This window comes from Benincasa hispida, chromosome 2 (assembly GCF_027475165.1).
Source record: "Benincasa hispida cultivar pf3 chromosome 2, pf3_genome.v1.1, whole genome shotgun sequence".
In the NCBI taxonomy this organism is placed as follows: Eukaryota; Viridiplantae; Streptophyta; class Magnoliopsida; order Cucurbitales; family Cucurbitaceae; genus Benincasa; species Benincasa hispida.
In genome coordinates this window covers 57,387,929-57,405,609 of record NC_143479.1, presented here as the reverse complement: position 1 = coordinate 57,405,609, position 17,681 = coordinate 57,387,929, and the positions used below count along the sequence as shown (strand labels likewise).

Here is a 17,681-nt window from a genome sequence, read left to right as displayed (position 1 = left end):
TTAAATTTATTTATGCATTATGAATGTATGTTTAAGTAATTTAAATTTATTTGTGCATATAGTATGCCATATAGACTTAAATCCCCACCATAGGATAAACATGTTTCATGCATTTTATGTATGTTATAAATGTTATAATGTATTTTATGCATGATTATTTAATTTCATGAGTGTTAATATAATTAGTAATATTAATTAATGAAATGTATATATATGTTATGGTTTTTTGAATTGTTTATTTTATAATTGTTATAAAATAAATTAGAATTTTAAAATCTATAACAAGGATAATTGCATGTTCACCTAGGGTAAAACTGGTGCAACTCAAATAAACCTCTTTTAATAGTTAAAATTAGGTCGATATCGTGTAAGTGTTTACAAAACTCACCCAACAAAATTCTGTCTAAGGCTGGAGGTATTTAAGTTGACGGTTTACGGAACACCTCCTACCTGGGGATATAGTTGGCGTCTGAGTTGAGTTAACCCGATTTTATGAGCATGCGAGAGCGGTGTAAAGTGAGTTAAAATGATTTAAATCACTTAAACATCATAAGTTAATACAAACCAGTATAAACGTTATACTTGGATTGTTCACCTAAACTTAGGTTGTATATATTTAGTCGGAATATAACCAAGTATAAACCCAATTAAATTACAACACTTCAGTGGGAGATTAATAATGTATACGATACATTATCATTAGGTCTCACGTCCCTAAGATTTCACAACGTGAGATCCCATGCTCGGCTTCGAGTTGCTATTTGGGCAACCTCCCTTCGGAAAGTGTTTTCATGGGTCAATAACAAGGTGAATAGGGGAAGTAGTTCATAGTAAGTGGGTGAAGGGTGTGTGTCAACACATCCTACAGTCTCTTTTATTAGGTCACATCATGAGATTCCTATGTTTCACTTGCTTGGCGTTGATAGGCGCCTATCCCTTCGGAAGGTTTGTAACGTAGGATTCGGAACTCTGTGAACTCTAGAAATGGATAGAGTTACTTAGGTCCGTTTTCAAGCCATTGTTTCTCCTTCGAGGGCTTGTTTTGATTCTGATCTCTGTGATTCGAATATGGAGGGTATACACTTACAAGACTTACTAAGTGTTAGTAAAGTTCTTGACCAAAGAAACGGTAACGAAATACTATAAGAATAAGATTTATTTTGGTATTAGTATTTAGTCAAGAGTATCTTGATTCAGTGAAGGATTGGTCGACTGCCCTTCGGTTAGGGCCATTCTGACTCACTGAAGTATCCTTGCAAAATAGATAATGAAATATGGGTACATTATTACTTGTTAAATCAATTAGATTAAAATTTAGAGTAAATTCACTAATTAAACTTGTTCATTTCTTTCAGCAATGAGTACATCTATAGTTCAACCATTAGCTTCCGAGAAACTTAACGACGATAACTATGGAACTTGGAAATCTAATTTAAACACTATACTAGTTATCGATGATCTGAAGTTTGTTTTAACAGAGGAATGTCCTCCAGTTCCTGCTCAGAATGTGAACCGAACTATTTGGGACGCTCATGATAGATGGACTAAGGCTAATGAAAAAGCCAAAGTCTATATTTTGGCAAGTATATCAGATATACTATCCAAAAAGCATGAAAAAATGGTCATGGCTAAGGAGATCATGGACTCACTGCAAGCCCTGTTTGGACAACCGTCCTCCTCGGCTATGCATGATGCTATCAAATATGTTTACAATTTCCGAATGAAAGAAGGAACGAATGTTAGGGAACATGTTCTAGACATGATGGTCCACTTCAACATCGTGGAAGTAAACGGGGCTGTCATGAACGAGAAGAACCAAGGAGGGTTCATCATGGAGTCTCTTCCGAAGAGCTTTTTCCAATTCAGAACTAACGCCATGATAAACAAAATAGATTATAATCTTATCACTCTTCTCAATGAGTTACAGATTTACTAGTCCTTATTGAAAAATAAAGGTTTTGAGGCAGAGGCAAATGTTACTACTACCTCAAAGAGGAGATTCTAAAAAGGATCTACCTCTGGAAATAAATCTTTCCCAAAGAATAAAGGTATTCAGAAAAAGAAAGGAAAACGGAAAGGGAAAACACCTCCTACTACTACTGCAGAGAAAGAAAAATGTTTCTACTGCACCGGTGATGGGCACTGGAAAAGGAACTGCCCAAAGTACCTTGCCAATAAGAAGGCTGGAAAAGAGAATCAAGGTAAATACGATTTACTGGTTCTAAAAACATGCATAGTTGAGAATAATGATTCTACTTGGATACTGGATTCAAGAACCACTAATCATGTTTGTTCTTCTTTTCAGGAAACTAGTTCTTGGAAACAACTAGGACATGGTGAGATAATTCTTCGGGTTAGATCAGGGGAGCGCATCTCAGCTTTGGCAGTGGGAGATGAAAATTATTTTTGGAAATAGATATATATATACTTAGAAAATGTTCTGTATGTACCCTCTTGCAAGAGGAATTTAATATCTATTTCTTGTTTGATTGAACATATGTACAAAGTTTCTTTTGAAATTAATGAAGCGTTCATTACTATATAAGTTAATGCAAACGTAAATAATAACTTATATAAGTTAAAACCAACCAGAGTTAAGGCTATTTACAATACTGAAATATTTAAAACAGCCAAAACTCAAACAAAACGGCGACGCATTTCTCAAAGTACTTATCTTTGGCACTTAAGACTTGGTCACATTAATTTCAATAGGATTGAGAGATTGGTCAAGAATGGACTTCTAAACAAGTTAGAAGATAACTCTCTACCACCATATGAGTCTTGTCTCGAGGGAAAAATGACAAAGAAAGCTTTTACTGGAAAAGGTCTTCGAGCCAAAGAACCCATAGACTCGTGCATTCAAACCTTTGTGGACCAATGAATGTAAAGGCTCGGGGAGGGTATGAATATTTCATCAGCTTTATTGATGATTATTCAAGGTACGGTTATATTTACCTAATGAATCATAAATCTGAAACCCTTGAAAAATTCAAGGAATTTAAGATCGAGGTTGACAACCAATTAGGTAAAACTATTAAAACACTTCGATCTGATCGAGGTGAAGAGTATATGGACTTAAAATTCCAGGACTATTTGATAGAACATGGAATTAAGTCTCAACTCTCTGCACCTAGTACGCCACAGCAGAACGGTGTATCTGAAAGGAGAAACAGAACCTTGTTAGACATGGTTCGTTCAATGATGAGTTACGCATCGTTGCCTACCTCATTTTGGGGATTCGCAGTGGAGACTACGGTTTATATTTTGAATAATGTTCCCTTTAAGAGTGTTTCAGAAACACCCTATGAGTTATGGACAGGGCATAAAGCTATTTTACATCACTTCCGGATCTGGGGTTGCCCAGCACATGTGTTGGTGCAAAATCCTAAAAAATTGGAACGTCGTACAAAATTATGCCTATTTATAGGATACCCTAAAGAAACGAGAGGTGGGCTATTTTATGATCCTCAAGATGAAATGGTAATTGTATCAACAAATGCCACATTCCTAGAGGAAGACCATATACGTGATCATAAACCATGCAGTAAACTAGTATTAGAAGAGATTTCAAAAAATGTTACAGATAGATCAACAAGAGTGCTAATCAAACTGGCCAATCAACAAGAGTCGTTGATAGAACAAGCACATCTAGTTCGTCACGTCCATATCAAGAGTTGAGAGAGCCTCGACATAGTGGGAGGGTTGTTAGAAAGCCTGACCGCTATATAGGTTTAGCTGAAACCGAAGTCACCATACCTGATGATGGCTTAGAGGATCCATTGACCTATAAACAAACAATGAATGATGTTGATCGAGATCAGTGGGTTAAAGCCATGGACCTCCAAAATGGAGTCTATATACTTCAATTCAGTCTAGGAACTTGTAGATCAACCTGATGAGGTAAGACCTATCGGTTGTAAATGGATTTACAAACGTAAACGAGACCATATGGGGAAGGTACAGACCTATAAAGCCCCATCAGTAGCAAAAAGTTATACCCGGATAAGAGGGTAGACTATGAAGAAACCTTCTCACCTGTTGCTATGATAAAATCAATAAGAATACTCTTATCCATTGTCACTTTTTATAATTATGAAATTTGGCAAATGGACGTCAAGACTGCCTTCCTAAATGGCAATCTTGAAGAGAGTATCTACATGGTCCAATCAAAAGGGTTCATAGAACCAGGTCAGGAGCAAAAGGTTTGCAGGCTGAATAGATCCATTTATGGATTAAAACAGGCATCTAGATCCTAGAATATAAGATTTGATGCTGCAGTCAAATCTTATGGCTTTGAACAAAACGTTGATGAACATTGTGTATACAAAAGGATCATCAACTCCACTATAGCATTTTTTGTTCTATATGTAGATGATATCTTACTTATTGGAAATAATGTAGGATACCTTACTGACATTAAGAATTGGCTAGCAACTCAATTTCAAATGAAAGATATGGGAGAAGCTCAGTGTATTCTTGGGATCCAAATAATTTGGAACCGCAAGAACAAAACACTAGCTATGTCTCAAGTATCTTATATAGACAAAGTGTTGTCTAGGTTTAAGATGCAGGATTCCAAGAGAGGTCTTTAACCTTTCAGGTATGGAATACATTTGTCAAAGGAACAATGTCCCAAGACACCTCAAGAGGTTGAGGATATGAGACGAGTTCCCTACACATCAGCTGTCGGGAGTCTGATGTATGCAATGCTATATACACAACTAGACATTTGTTTTGCAGTAGGAATTGTTAGTAGGTATCAGTCCAATCCGGGGTTTGCACATTGGACTACCATTAAGAATATCCTCAAGTATCTAAGGAGAACGAGGAACTATGTGCTTGTGTATGGAAATAAGGATCTGATCCTTGCCGGATACACTGATTCTGATTTTCGAACCGATATAGACTCAAGGAGATCTACTTCGGGATCGGTATTCACTCTTAACGAAGGAGCAGTAGTGTGGAGAAGTATTAAGCAGAGTTGCATTGCCGACTCCACAATGGAAACAGAATATGTTGCTGCATGCGAGGCAGCCAAAGAAGCAGTATGGCTTAGAAAGTTCCTGAATGATCTAGAAGTTGTTCAAGACATGCATCTGCCAATCACTTTACATTGTGATAACAGTGGGGCAGTAGCGAACTCCAAAGAACCAAGAAGCCATAAGCGCGGAAAGCATATTGAGCGCAAATACCATCTCATTAGAGAAATTGTGCAAAAAGGAGACGTTATTATAAGACAAATAGCATCTGAGCACAACATTGCTGATCAATTTACAAAGGCCCTCCCAGCTACTGTTTTTTAGGGCCACCTGAAAAGTTTAGGACTACGAGTAGAATAAATACGGCAAGTGGGAGAAATTAAAATTGTGGGTATGGGATGCCCTAGTTTATTGTATTTAGATTTCTTTTCCTGTAATCAACTTTGTTGTAACCCACTAGGAGTTTTAGTCCAAGTGGGAGTTTGTTGGGTTGTATGTCCTAAAACTCGTAGAGTTTTTGTAAATAAGTGAATTTTAGTACATATGAAGTTATTTAAATGAATTAATTGTTTGTTCTAAATCCAATTAAACTATGAATCCTTGGCTATTATTATGAGTACTTGGACTTTATGTGGAGACATAAACAGGATCAAAGTTCGAGTAAGTAGCCTAAATAGTCTATAGTACATGGATCAGGTTGGGTACCTCTTCCTGGAGACACTATTGAATACGACCTGCTTCATGATTGTTACAAATGTTGTAAGGTGTCATAAATGAAGTGATCCTGATTTTTTCATGTAGAGACATGTGAGCGGGGGTATTCTACATAATAAGATTGTGTAAGACTGACCCTAAAATAATCACTGTTATGTATTAACACCGTTGACGATTAACACTGATTAATTTCACTTAACGATGACCTAGATAACTTGATCTGAATCTTGAGCTATCTATGAACTCCTGTTTATTCAGAATTATCCCTTGATCTGCATAAGTGAGAGTAAGCTCAATAGCACTACTCAATATTCCTCCCATTTCAGGGATAAGACCGGGTAGATAGCTGGGGACATAGAATTTGCAAGACGGAATTCACTCCTACCTAACTTAGGGATAGTAGAAAGGTTGTTCTCTTAAGATCTATTCCCGAGTCTTGAACAAGGGGCCCCATCCTCTCACTGGCCTGAGAGGGAATGGATTTAGTGATTAGATCCTAAATCAATTGTTCATTAGAGGGACAGTGGTACTTAAGGAGAAAAGATGTAACTCAGAGGTAAATCGGTAATTGACCTAGCTGAAGTTGTGAACGACCTGTGAAGGATTGACTTACCGATGACGGTTATATCTAATGGACACAAATATCTCTACAGTGAGGAGAATGCAGCTACGGGCTTTAGTGGAGTGCCCCGTTAGTTAACGAATGTTAGTTAACTAGGTTAAAGAGTTTGGCCGGTTAATCTCGGATCGTTGGAGCTCATAATCTGTAGGTCCATTAGGTCCCTCTACTAGCTCATAAATGGACTAAAATCTTAGATAGTATGGTGAATGAGTTTGAACCGTTCAAATCTTGGCTTAAGGAATGAAAGTAAGATATATACGATATATCGATGTTTAATTATGAATTTAACGGAAAAATAGAGTTAATTATAATATTTAAATATGATTTAAATGTTAATTATATTCATATCGGCTTTTAGAAAAATCGGGACAAGTGGGAAAAAATAATATTATTTTATATTAAAATAATATTATATTTAATTAAATTAATTAAATATTAAATTATTTGTATTTATTTAATTTTTTTTAAATTAAAAATCAATTTTAATTCAATTTTTGGAAATTCATTGAAAAATTGATTTTAAAATTGACTTTTGAAGATTGGATTTTCCCACTAATTTTCCCACTAACTAAGCTAGGAGCTTGGTTGTCTTCCTCACAATTAACCAACAAATTAACCATTTTGTGTTGTCAAATTTTAATGCAATTGGATTGCATGTTATTCTTTAATAAATAGAGATGATTTTGGCATAAAAATGGTTAAGAATTTTCTGAAAAAAGGTTAATTTTGCAAAATTCAATCCATCGTTCATCTTCTTCCCAACCTTCATTCCTTCTCAAATTCACCACAAATTTAGATTCCACCATCCAATCTAAGACTAGAGAATAGTAGAGAAGACTCTTGTGGTGGGCTACAACCAAGTGGTGCTGAAATTCATCAAGAATTGAAGGAGAATTTGGAGCTTCAAGGGTAAGTGTTCTTGAAACTTTGTCTTTCCTTTTTTAATTGCATGTTTAATCCTCTAAATTGAGCACCTTAGAGTGAAAATTGATCAAATCAACTTCCGCTGCATGCTCATTTATCCTGCATATGGATGATATCCTACTAATGTGGAATGATGTAGGTTTTCTAACTGACATTAAGAAATGGTTAGCCACCCAATTCCAAATGAAAGATTTGGAAGAGGCTCAGTTTGTTCTAGGGATCTAAATCATAAGGGATCGTATGAACAAAAGGTTGGCCTTGTCTCTGGCATCGTACATTGACAAGATGTTGATCAGGTACTCGATCCATAATTCCAAGAGGGGTTTATTACCTTTCAGGCATGGAATTATTTTGTCCAAATAACAGTGTCCTAAGACACCTCAAGATGATCAGGGTCGGTATTGGAAGCCTCATGTATGTAATGTTATGTACTAGATCTAACATTTGCTATGCGGTAGGGATTGTCAATCAATATCAGTCCAATCCAAGATTAGATCACTAGACGGCAATCAAAACGATCCTCAAGTATCTTCAAAGAACGAGGAACTATATGCTCGTGTATTGAGATAACGATTTAATCCTTACAGGATACACAGACTCTGACTTTCAGACTGATAGAGATTCTCGAAAATCGACAACAAGGTCGGTGTCCACTCTGAATGGAGGGGTTATAGTTTGGTGAAGGATCAAGCAGGGATGCATCGCATACTCCACTATAGAAGCCGAATACGTAGCCGCTTGTGAAACTGTTAAAGAGGTTGTTTGGCTTAGGAAGTTCCTTACAGATTTGGAAGTTGTTCCAAATATGTCTTTGTCGATCACACTCTATTGTGACAACAGTGTGGCTGTGGCAAATTCTAAGGAACCTTGGAGTCACAGAAGAGGCAAGCATATAGAATGGAAATATCATTTGATCAGGGAGATTCTGCATCGCGATGATGTGATAGTCACGAAAATCGCGTCGAAGCACAAATTTTCCGATCCATTTACAAAGGCTCTCACAGCTAAATTGTTTGAGGATCATTTAGAGCGGGTCTACAGAACATGCGACACCTTATCTAGGGCAAGTGGGAGATGATACTGGGGTATAGAGTATGCCCTAGTTTATTGTATATTGTACAGTTTTTTGAATTGTACATTAGTCTCCTGAGACATTTGGACAAGTGGGAGATTGTTGGGTGTTGACTCAGGAGGTATGTATGATATTAAATGCTCAAAATGATGCGATACTACTTCTATTTATGCGTCAATTAGGAATATTCATGTAGTATGCTCTGTATTGTCACAAGTTTCCTTACGATGGAACCAAGTGTAATTCCACCGCAAGTTTCTCGGTATGATCTGAGGTCGAACATGGGGAACTGGTTTTTTATTATTGCGGTATGTTCATGGTATATGCGACCAGGTTTTCAATTCTTTATAAAGGGGTCTGTATAGGTATGTAAATTGCGGTAAAATAAAGGAAAGTAGTAAAGATGCGATAAAACATAAAAATACAATAAACCTAAGATAGATGTTACAAGATATAGACTTCATGTACAAGATGCTAGGATTAAGGTTGTCTATGAAGGTCATGCAAAGATGTGGGATATGGCGACAAGTCTTATGAACAGAATAGAAAGAGAAAGATAAGCGTTATAAACAACACAAGCTCTTAATTGGATTGAAGGTAAAAATACTGTTCCGCTCTTCTCTTGGCATACACCTCTCAGTGATCAGCCATGTTCCCCACAAGTCTGTGGTGAAATAGAGCCTGACGTAATGAATGCAAGGGGTAAAGAGCCGTAAGCGTGGTGGGGGGTGACAGAGGACGGTTGCTTCCATGTCTGGAAGTACTACTTGCTTTAGTTAACGCACTCTTCTAACTCTCTCTCGATAGATCAGAATGACATCTTCACTTCTGCTCTCACAGGTGAAGATGTCGTCTAGCATGCTTTAGCTAAACGTATTTTATAATTTTAATATAGATTAAGTTCTTAGTGATTCATATTGCTCATCAGGAGATTGAGAAAAAATCATGAAGAAAGTGACTAATGGGTGAATGAAAATAGACAGAAAATGGTAGATGGAATCTATCGAAACATTTAATATTTCTACTAAGCGTTTGATAAGTGATTTTTGAATGAAGAGGTAAAGAAAATATGGAATAGAATGAAAGAGAGGCAGAACAGATACAAACAAGTGCCAACGTCTTGGCACAGATTCGATGGAGATCTGTTTGTCGGATCAAATGGTTTCGATGGCAAGAAGAGCTTCCCTCTCAGGCTTGCTCCACCAGTAGCAGGGATCTCTACACAGAGCTTCTATCAGGTGTATGGAAGGTTGGACTTGAGATTCACCTTTCGGCCTTATCTCGTTCTCTTCTCGGATTTCTTCTCTTCAGCACTCAACTCAGCCTTTTCTCTCTAAAATCTTACAGCATTTAGCCCCGTATCCAATAGCATACTTTTATCTGAAATCAATGGGGTATTTATAGAAGTAGATCCTTGACTCCGGCCTTGTGGTCCCCACTTGATGGTTATAGTAATTGCGCAGATGGAGGGATATTATTCCGTCTGTTATGCAATCAGACCATCAATTCTGCAAAACTGTTAGTTGTACACGTGTCGCAATCCTCCGCTCTCGCGTTGCTCAGTTGCATCTTTCGATCATAGCTTCGCATGCGGTGTTTGTTTTTATTACCGCATGCGGTCGAAGCATAGCTCTGGACCGACTGTCTCCTTGCGCCATCACTTCGGTAGTCGTCTCTTCATGGTTGATCGACAGGCGCAATTGTGACATAGATGCGTTGATTAGTTTCTCATGAGCCTTGAGCACAAGCGGTGACTTAGTCTTCTGCAAAACAGAGTAAAGTTTGGCTTGTCTTCCATCTTTTTGGCGTTAGTGGGTGTAATCGCAAACATTTATAATTATTGCCATACTAGGCTAATTTTCATACAATTGGCACATAATTACTAATTTTTGGCCGCAATATCTAGATAAGGTGGCATAAATAACTTGTATTTCTACAAGTTATCACACCCCCAAATTTAGATATATGCTTATCCTCAAGCATATCTTCTACAAGGCAATCATGCTCCAATCCTATCCTATATTTCTGCGATGATTGGTTGCTCCGAATGTTACACTTAGGCACATTACCTGACATCGCACTTTCCTTCTATCCCTGCTAATTCTTAGCAAGCCTTACTTTATTCTTCTATGTAACAAAATTCTGCTCAAAGACACTTTTCTAGTTTTCAAAATAGAATGCTTATCTCTTCTTTATGAAAGCAACTTGATGTATCTATATGCGGTGAGCAAAATTTTGTGTCATTTATTCACTTAGAGACAGTTGGTCATGGTTACACTCTTCGTTTTGGCTTGTCCCCATGGGTGTCATGCAAACATCCAACTACGATTGTGTGCCAGTTTCAACTTTTAACTCATGATAATCAGAGGAGTCGTCTCTTGCCTTCCTTTTCTCTTTTTTGTTTATACTCCGTTGTTCTTGGAAACCCACCTTCGTTTTGGCTTGCTCCTACGGGTGTCATACGAGCATCCAACTACGAGCAGACTTCTTTCACAACTGAACTCTTATCAAGTTGGGAACAGTTTTGAAATTTTCCCTTGCACTGACATTGGAATTTTGCATAAATAAATATTTTTTTTTTTCGATGGTATAAAAATGGACGCATTTTCTTAAATACTGCATATTCCTGATCTCATCTGCTCAGACCTTCCCCACCCCCAAATTTAAAGATGAGTAAGGTTCTCATTGCATTGTTTGGATAGACTAGACAAACACTTAGGAGAAAATTTCAAAAAGAAGGTTTGAGTAGAACTTTGAAAGATAAAAGGTAAAGTACTACTAAACTAAGAATTAACTAAGTGTTAGTCAGAATTTACTAAGTATGGGAAATGTTTCTAAGTGTAACACATAATACATCATAGCAACGCAATGAAGATCGTAAAAATACAAGAGGAAAAATATAGCAAAGATTATCAAAGGAAGATAACGAAAGAGGCATAGGCAAAGAGTAGAGTAAATTATGTACTTTGATTGTATTGACTATTAACAAAGTATGCGAATATATTATAAATGATCGCATTACAAAAACAAAATTTCTAATGCCTGTACAAGAGTCAAAGAATTTGGTTAAGTTACAAAATTTGATTCGGAAGGGTGCATGATTTGCAGTGCATATCATGCTTCCAATAAACGTAGATACATTTTTGATGAGGACGAGCAACACGCATACATCCCCGCAACACACCCCTTAAATAAATACATTTCTAGAGGATGCTTCAACATAGTGCATTTAACTAAGGCTGGGCAAAGGACGCATATGTGCGTAACATACCCCTCACTACAATATATTTGGGTGTATTAGATGCATATCTCCCTTTTCTTTCTACTTATTACACCCATCCTTTCGTTATATGCCAGTTTATTTTCCTGTCTTCCTAAGTCAAGTTGAAAAGATCTTGTGGTGATTTATCCAACATTCACAAAAACATGTGCCCAGTTCTACTACATGTAATGTAAGGAAACATATGCGACACAAAACTACTAAAGCATTAAAGACCAATACTACTAAATAACAATCACAGCATGAAACAAACGGTAAAAGAAAGCTGTAAACAAAGCAAGTAAACATAGATGGGAAGGCCGACTGAAAGAAGTTCTTAGAGTTACTGCAATCGGTTTCCCTACAAGCATTTTAATCCTGCTTGCCCAAATCAATGGTGTCCATGTGTCTATCGAAGTCACCTCAATAGTAGGGTTTGATCCGCTAACCATTGACTTTGAATGCGTTGCTCCCATCTAAAGTTGTTAATTCCACTGAGCTGTGGGGAAAGATGGTCTTGATCCGGAATGGCTCAGACCAGTGAGACTTCAGCTTCCCAAAGAACAATCGCAGACGTGTGTTGAATAGCAGTACCTGCTGACCTTTGATGAATCCGGTCGTTTATGCGTTCATCATGCCATTTCTTTGTTTTCTCCTTATATATCTTGGCATTTTCATAGGCATCCCTTCGCCATTCAATCAACTGATTCAATTGTAACTTTCGGACTTTCCCCGCACTAGCTAAATCGAACTTCAGCTTCTTGCATGTCCACATTGCCTTGTGTTCTAACTCAAGCGGCAGATGACAAGCTTTTCCAAAGACCAAGGTGTATGGGGACATGCCAATTTGTGTTTTGTAGGTAGTCTTGTAGGCCCATAGTGCTTCGTCAAGCTTGGATGACCAATCCCTCCTGGTAGTATTAACTACCTTCTCCAATATAGTTTTGATCTCTCTACTAGAATTCTCTGCCTGCCCATTAGTCTGTGGGTGGTAAGCAGTTGCCACTCGATGGCTGACGTTGAATTTAGTCAGCAGGTTAGCAATTATGCGGTTGATGAAATGAGAGCTCTCATCGTTCCATAGCGTGCAAAAATATTCTTCTTCAAAAACTTTGCCACAGTTGCTGCGTCGTTCTTGGCACATGCGATGGCCTCAACCCATTTCGAAACGTAATCAATCGCAACCAGAATATATTGATGACCTTCAGATGATGGAAACGGGCCCATGAAGTCAATTCCCCATACATCAAATAATTCAACTTCTAAGATTGACATCAATGGCATTTCATTTCTTTTGGACATATTCCCTGTCCTTTGACACCTATTGCATTACATAACATGGGCATGGGCATCTTTGAATAGAGTTGACCAAAAGTAGCCACACTGTAAGACTTTTGCTGCAGTTCTTTGCCCTCCAAAATGTCCTCCATATGGGCACTCATGACAGAGTTCTAAAATGCTCTTGGCTTCTTCTTCTGTTGGTAGGTATAATCATCCAATAATTGACCGCAAACTATATAGTTTACTATGTCCGCATACCAGGGGACATTAACGCCTACTGTCATCAGCAGCTCATTGGGGAATCTTTCCTCAATATCTTTTTCTGTCCTTTGAACCTCGCAATTTTCTAGTCTTAACAAATGATCTGCGACTTGGCTCTCGATGCCCTTCCTATCTTTAATTTCCAGGTCAAACTCTTGCAGGAGGATAACCTACCGTATCAATCTTGGTTTTGCATCCTTCTTCGTCATTAGATATTTAATCACAGAGTGATCCGTATACACCACCACATTTGTTTCAATCAGGTACTATCGAAACTTCTCAAGTACTACTACGAGCATTTCTTTCTCTGTGGTCGTATAATTCTCCTGGGCGTCGTTCAGTGTTTTACTCGTATAATAAATGGGATGCAATAACTTTTCCCGGTGTTGACTCAAAACTGTGCCCACAGCATATCTGCTAGTGTCACACATCAATGCAAAGGGTTGCGCCCAATCTGGCACAACCAAAATCGGAGCAGAGATAAGTGCATCTTTTAATGTGTTAAATGCTTTAGTGCAGGCGTCATCAAAATTATACTCGTGGTCAACTTCGAGAAGTGCACTAAGGGGTCTTGCAATCTGAGAGAAGTTGCGAATAAATCTTCTATAAAATCTTGCGTGACCCAGAAAGCTCCTTATTATCTTTACATTCATCGGTGGGGTAATTTGGAAATTGCGTCGATTTTTGCTTGATCAACTTCCAATCCTACCTTGGAGATTTTGTGACCCAGAACTATTCCTTCCTTCACCATAAAGTGGCATTTTTCCCAATTCAGAACAAGATTTGTTTCCACGCATCTCTTCAAGACTTTCTCAAGATTAGTCAAATAGGAGTCATAATTACTGCCAAAAACTGAGAAATCATCGATGAAAACCTCGACTGACTCCTCCAAGTAATCTGAAAAGATTGCCATCGTGCATCGTTAAAAAGTACCTGGTGCATTACAGAGTCCAAATGGCATGTGTCGGAATGCGAACATACCAAACGGCACGTGAAGGTTGTCTTGTCTTGGTCCTCCGACGCAATTGCTATTTGGTTATACCCTGAATAGCCATCAAGAAAGCAGAAAAATTCATTCCCCGCAAGTATTTCCACATTTGGTCAATGAACGGTAGTGGAAAATGGTCCTTTTTAGTGGCCAAATTTAATTTGCGATATTCCATGCAGATTCTCCACCCCGTGGTTGTCCTTGTGGGGACCAATCCATTCTTGTCATTAGTGATGACTGTCATCCCCCCTTTCTTTGGAACACATTGCACTAGGCTCACCCAGCTGCTATCAGATATCGGGTAGATTACACCGGTGTCTAGCCACTTCACTATTTCCTTCTTTACAACCTCCTTCATGGTTAGGTTTAAGCGATGCTGCCTTTCTACTGATCCATTCTTTCCTTGCTCCAGATGAATCTTATGCATGCAATACGAGGGACTGATTCCTCGAATATCTGCCAAGGTCCATCCTAAGGCTTTTGTGTTGTTTCTTAGGATTCGTATGAGAGCATCTTCTTTCTATTTACTTAGTGATGCAGAGATGAGAACTGGTAACGTGTCGTTACTTCCTAAGTAAGCGTACTTTAAGTGCACTGGCAACGACTTTAACTCTAATATAGGTGGCTCTTCTAAAGATGGCTTAATACGTTGCGAAGTTCGTTTAGATACTTTGAGTGGTTCAAAAGTAGATTCAGCATGAATTGCGGAGCAAACTTCCTCCAATATTGCATCGTCTTCAAAATCTTCCTCCTCCATTTCCTTCAAGGATTCGTGCAGCTGTTCTCCCTGAAGTTCTTTGATGTATTGGCAGTTTTCTATATCTTCTAGATACTTCAACGCATTGAGAACGTTGAACTTTACCTCTTGATCATCGACCCGGATGGTCAACTCTTCTTCCTGCACATCGATCAACGTTGAGCTTTAGCAGGGATCTCTACACAGAGCTTCGATCGGGTGTATGGCAGGTCGGATCTGAGATTCACCTTTTGGCCTTTCTCGTTCTCTTCCAAGATTTTTTCTCTTCAGCACTCAGCTCAGCCTTTTCTCTCTAATATCTTACAACACTTAGCCCCGTATCCAGTAGCATACTTTTCACTGAAATCAATGAGGTATTTATAGGAGTAGATCTTTGACTCCGGCCTTGTGGTCCCCACTTGATGGTTATGGTAATTCCGCAAATGGAGGGATATTATTCCTTCTGTTATGCAATTAGATCATCAATTCTGCACAACCATTAGTTATACACGTGTCGCAATGCTCCGCTCTCGCGTTGCGCAATTTCATCTTTCGATCATAGGTTCACATGCTGTTTTTATTACCGCATGCGGTTGAAGCATAGCTTTGGACCGACTGTCTCCTTGCGCCATCACTTTGGTAATCGTCTCTTCATGGTTGATCGACGGGCGCAATTGGGACATAGATGCAATGATAAGTTTCTTATGAGCCTTGAGCGCAAGCGGTGACTTGGTATTCTCCAAAATAGAGTAAAGTTTGGCTTGTCTTCCATCTTTTTGGCGTTAGTGGGTGTAATCGCAAACATTTATAATTATTGCCATACTAGGCTAATTTTCATACAATTGGCACATTATTACTAATTTTTGGCCACAATATCTAGATAAGGTGGCATAAATAACTTGTATTTTTTGGCTTCAGGTTGCGGCAGCTCCATCAATTGCGCCACATCCCCCCTATCCTCCCTTACTGAGGTCGATTCTCCATCCTTCTCAGGGCTTGCAGCCCTCTGCTTTGCTTCTTCTTCTTCTTCTCTTAGGCGCCTCTTCTCCTTTCAGCACAATCTTCTCTCTTCTTTCTCCTTCTTCTCGGCCTCTTCATCTTCATCATCATTCTTTTTCTCTTTGTTCTTTCTTGATTTGTGATGATGCGACGACTCCGGCTTTCCACTCTTCTTTCCCTTACTCTTATTATTCTTCTTATCTTACTTCTCAGCCTCAATAGCCTTCTTCAATCTAGCTCCTTCTTCCTTCTCTGCCTCGGCTGCCTTCAACTCTTCCTTCTTGGCCTCTTCTGGCAGCCCATCCCCTGCACCCTCCTCTATCGCAATGTCAGGGGTTATTAACGCTATTTCCGCTTCTCCGGCCTCTTCAACTGCGATCTCATTTTCTTCTCTTCTAATGATTGCAATTTCATCTTCTTCCATTTATGGAGGCTCATAAAAAATCTCTGCAATGATGGTGGCCAGAGTCTCTGGGACCAGAACATCATTCCCGTTTTCTTCTTCAACCACCACTTCTTCCACCACCACTACTCTATCCTTTATTGCTTCATCCGCCACAACCACCGCCTCCTCCTCCATAGACAGTGGCTGGTTTACAACCCCTGCCTCGGGCAGTCTACCTCCTTGTTCCAGAGTGATTAGGATGTTGCCAAACACCTCCGTATCATCTCGCCTCTTTCGTTCACTTTCAGTGGAGACGAATGGTGTTGGCGTGGGCATGCTCTCAGTGATTCCTCCTCTCTTGAATGCAGGAGGCCTAACTGCCAAAGGATTTCTCCGGGATCTTTCGGTGGGTCTGGGGATGGTACGGGCTTGTGTGGCAAGCCTGTGACTGACAGCCAGGAATGCTACCTCTCGCATGGCTGCTTGGTTAAGGACGGAAGGTGAAGCAGGTTGATTTGATGTTTGGTCGGCCATGGAAACGGATTGGAAGGTCTGGTAAACTTTGAGCTTTTGGGAGAAGAACAAGGTTTTGAAACAAAATGTTTAGGGTTCCGATTTGCTGGTAAAGAATTTCCAAAGACGGGGAAGGGGGTATTTATAAGTTGGGCCGTGGTGGGGCCCAGTGCGATTTGTGCGATGACTGACCTCGAGTAGCTCAGCAGGTGCGTTGTTCCACCTCCCGTATTTATGGAATTTTCAAAAAAAGCATCCTTTCGTCTGCCAAACCATAATTGCTTTGGGATACGAATCGATTGGACTTCTTACCGAATTACCAAACAAATTTTTTTTAATATTTTATTTGAATGGACGCATGATAAGTTATAACACATTGTGTTCAATAGTGCAACTGTATCTTGCAGAGGACGGGCAACAGCGCATATATCCCCGCAACACACCCTTTAAACAACGCATTTCTGGAGGATACCTCGACATAATGTATTTGGCTAAGGACAGGCAAAGGACATATACGAGCGTAACACACCCCTCAACTCAATACCATTGAGTTAGGTGAATGCAGTGCATTCCTAGTAGGTTTGGGATGCGTCCATTGTCGTCTTGCTTTCTTGTTGTTAAACGTTTTATTATCGTAACTTATATTTTACACATCGGTATATTTTTTTTTTCTTATGACTCAATCATTTACAATTTAAAGCACATACGCTGACTACAGAAAAAACTCAAAGAATTAAAGGCAGGAATGAATTAAATGCATTGAAGTAAATGAATAATTAAATTCGAAGAGTCAAAATTTGAACTAAATTAATCATTAAAACTGGGTTCAGAAATCAAAGAAGGAATTCAATAAAGTAGAGTAAACATAGTATTGAGATATGGACCGAACATTTTTGCGTTGTCTCTGATGATCACAATCCACATCTCCGCAGGTGATCAGGCTTGCCT

General features: G+C 38.8%; 1 protein-coding gene across 1 annotated transcript; it reads left to right on the top strand.

Moving 5' to 3' along the window:
• Positions 1-1,357: 1,357 nt before the first annotated feature.
• LOC120072136 (uncharacterized) lies at positions 1,358-1,936 on the top strand. The gene has a single exon (XM_039024548.1). It carries the CDS (start codon positions 1,358-1,360, stop codon positions 1,934-1,936), a length of 579 nt encoding a protein of 192 aa, XP_038880476.1.
• The last annotated feature ends 15,745 nt before the right edge of the window (positions 1,937-17,681 follow it).

What these genes read in the sequence shown, in the direction of transcription:
- LOC120072136 (XM_039024548.1), top strand. Translation starts at nt 1,358, where the DNA reads ATGAGTACATCTATAGTTCAACCATTAGCTTCCGAGAAACTTAACGAC.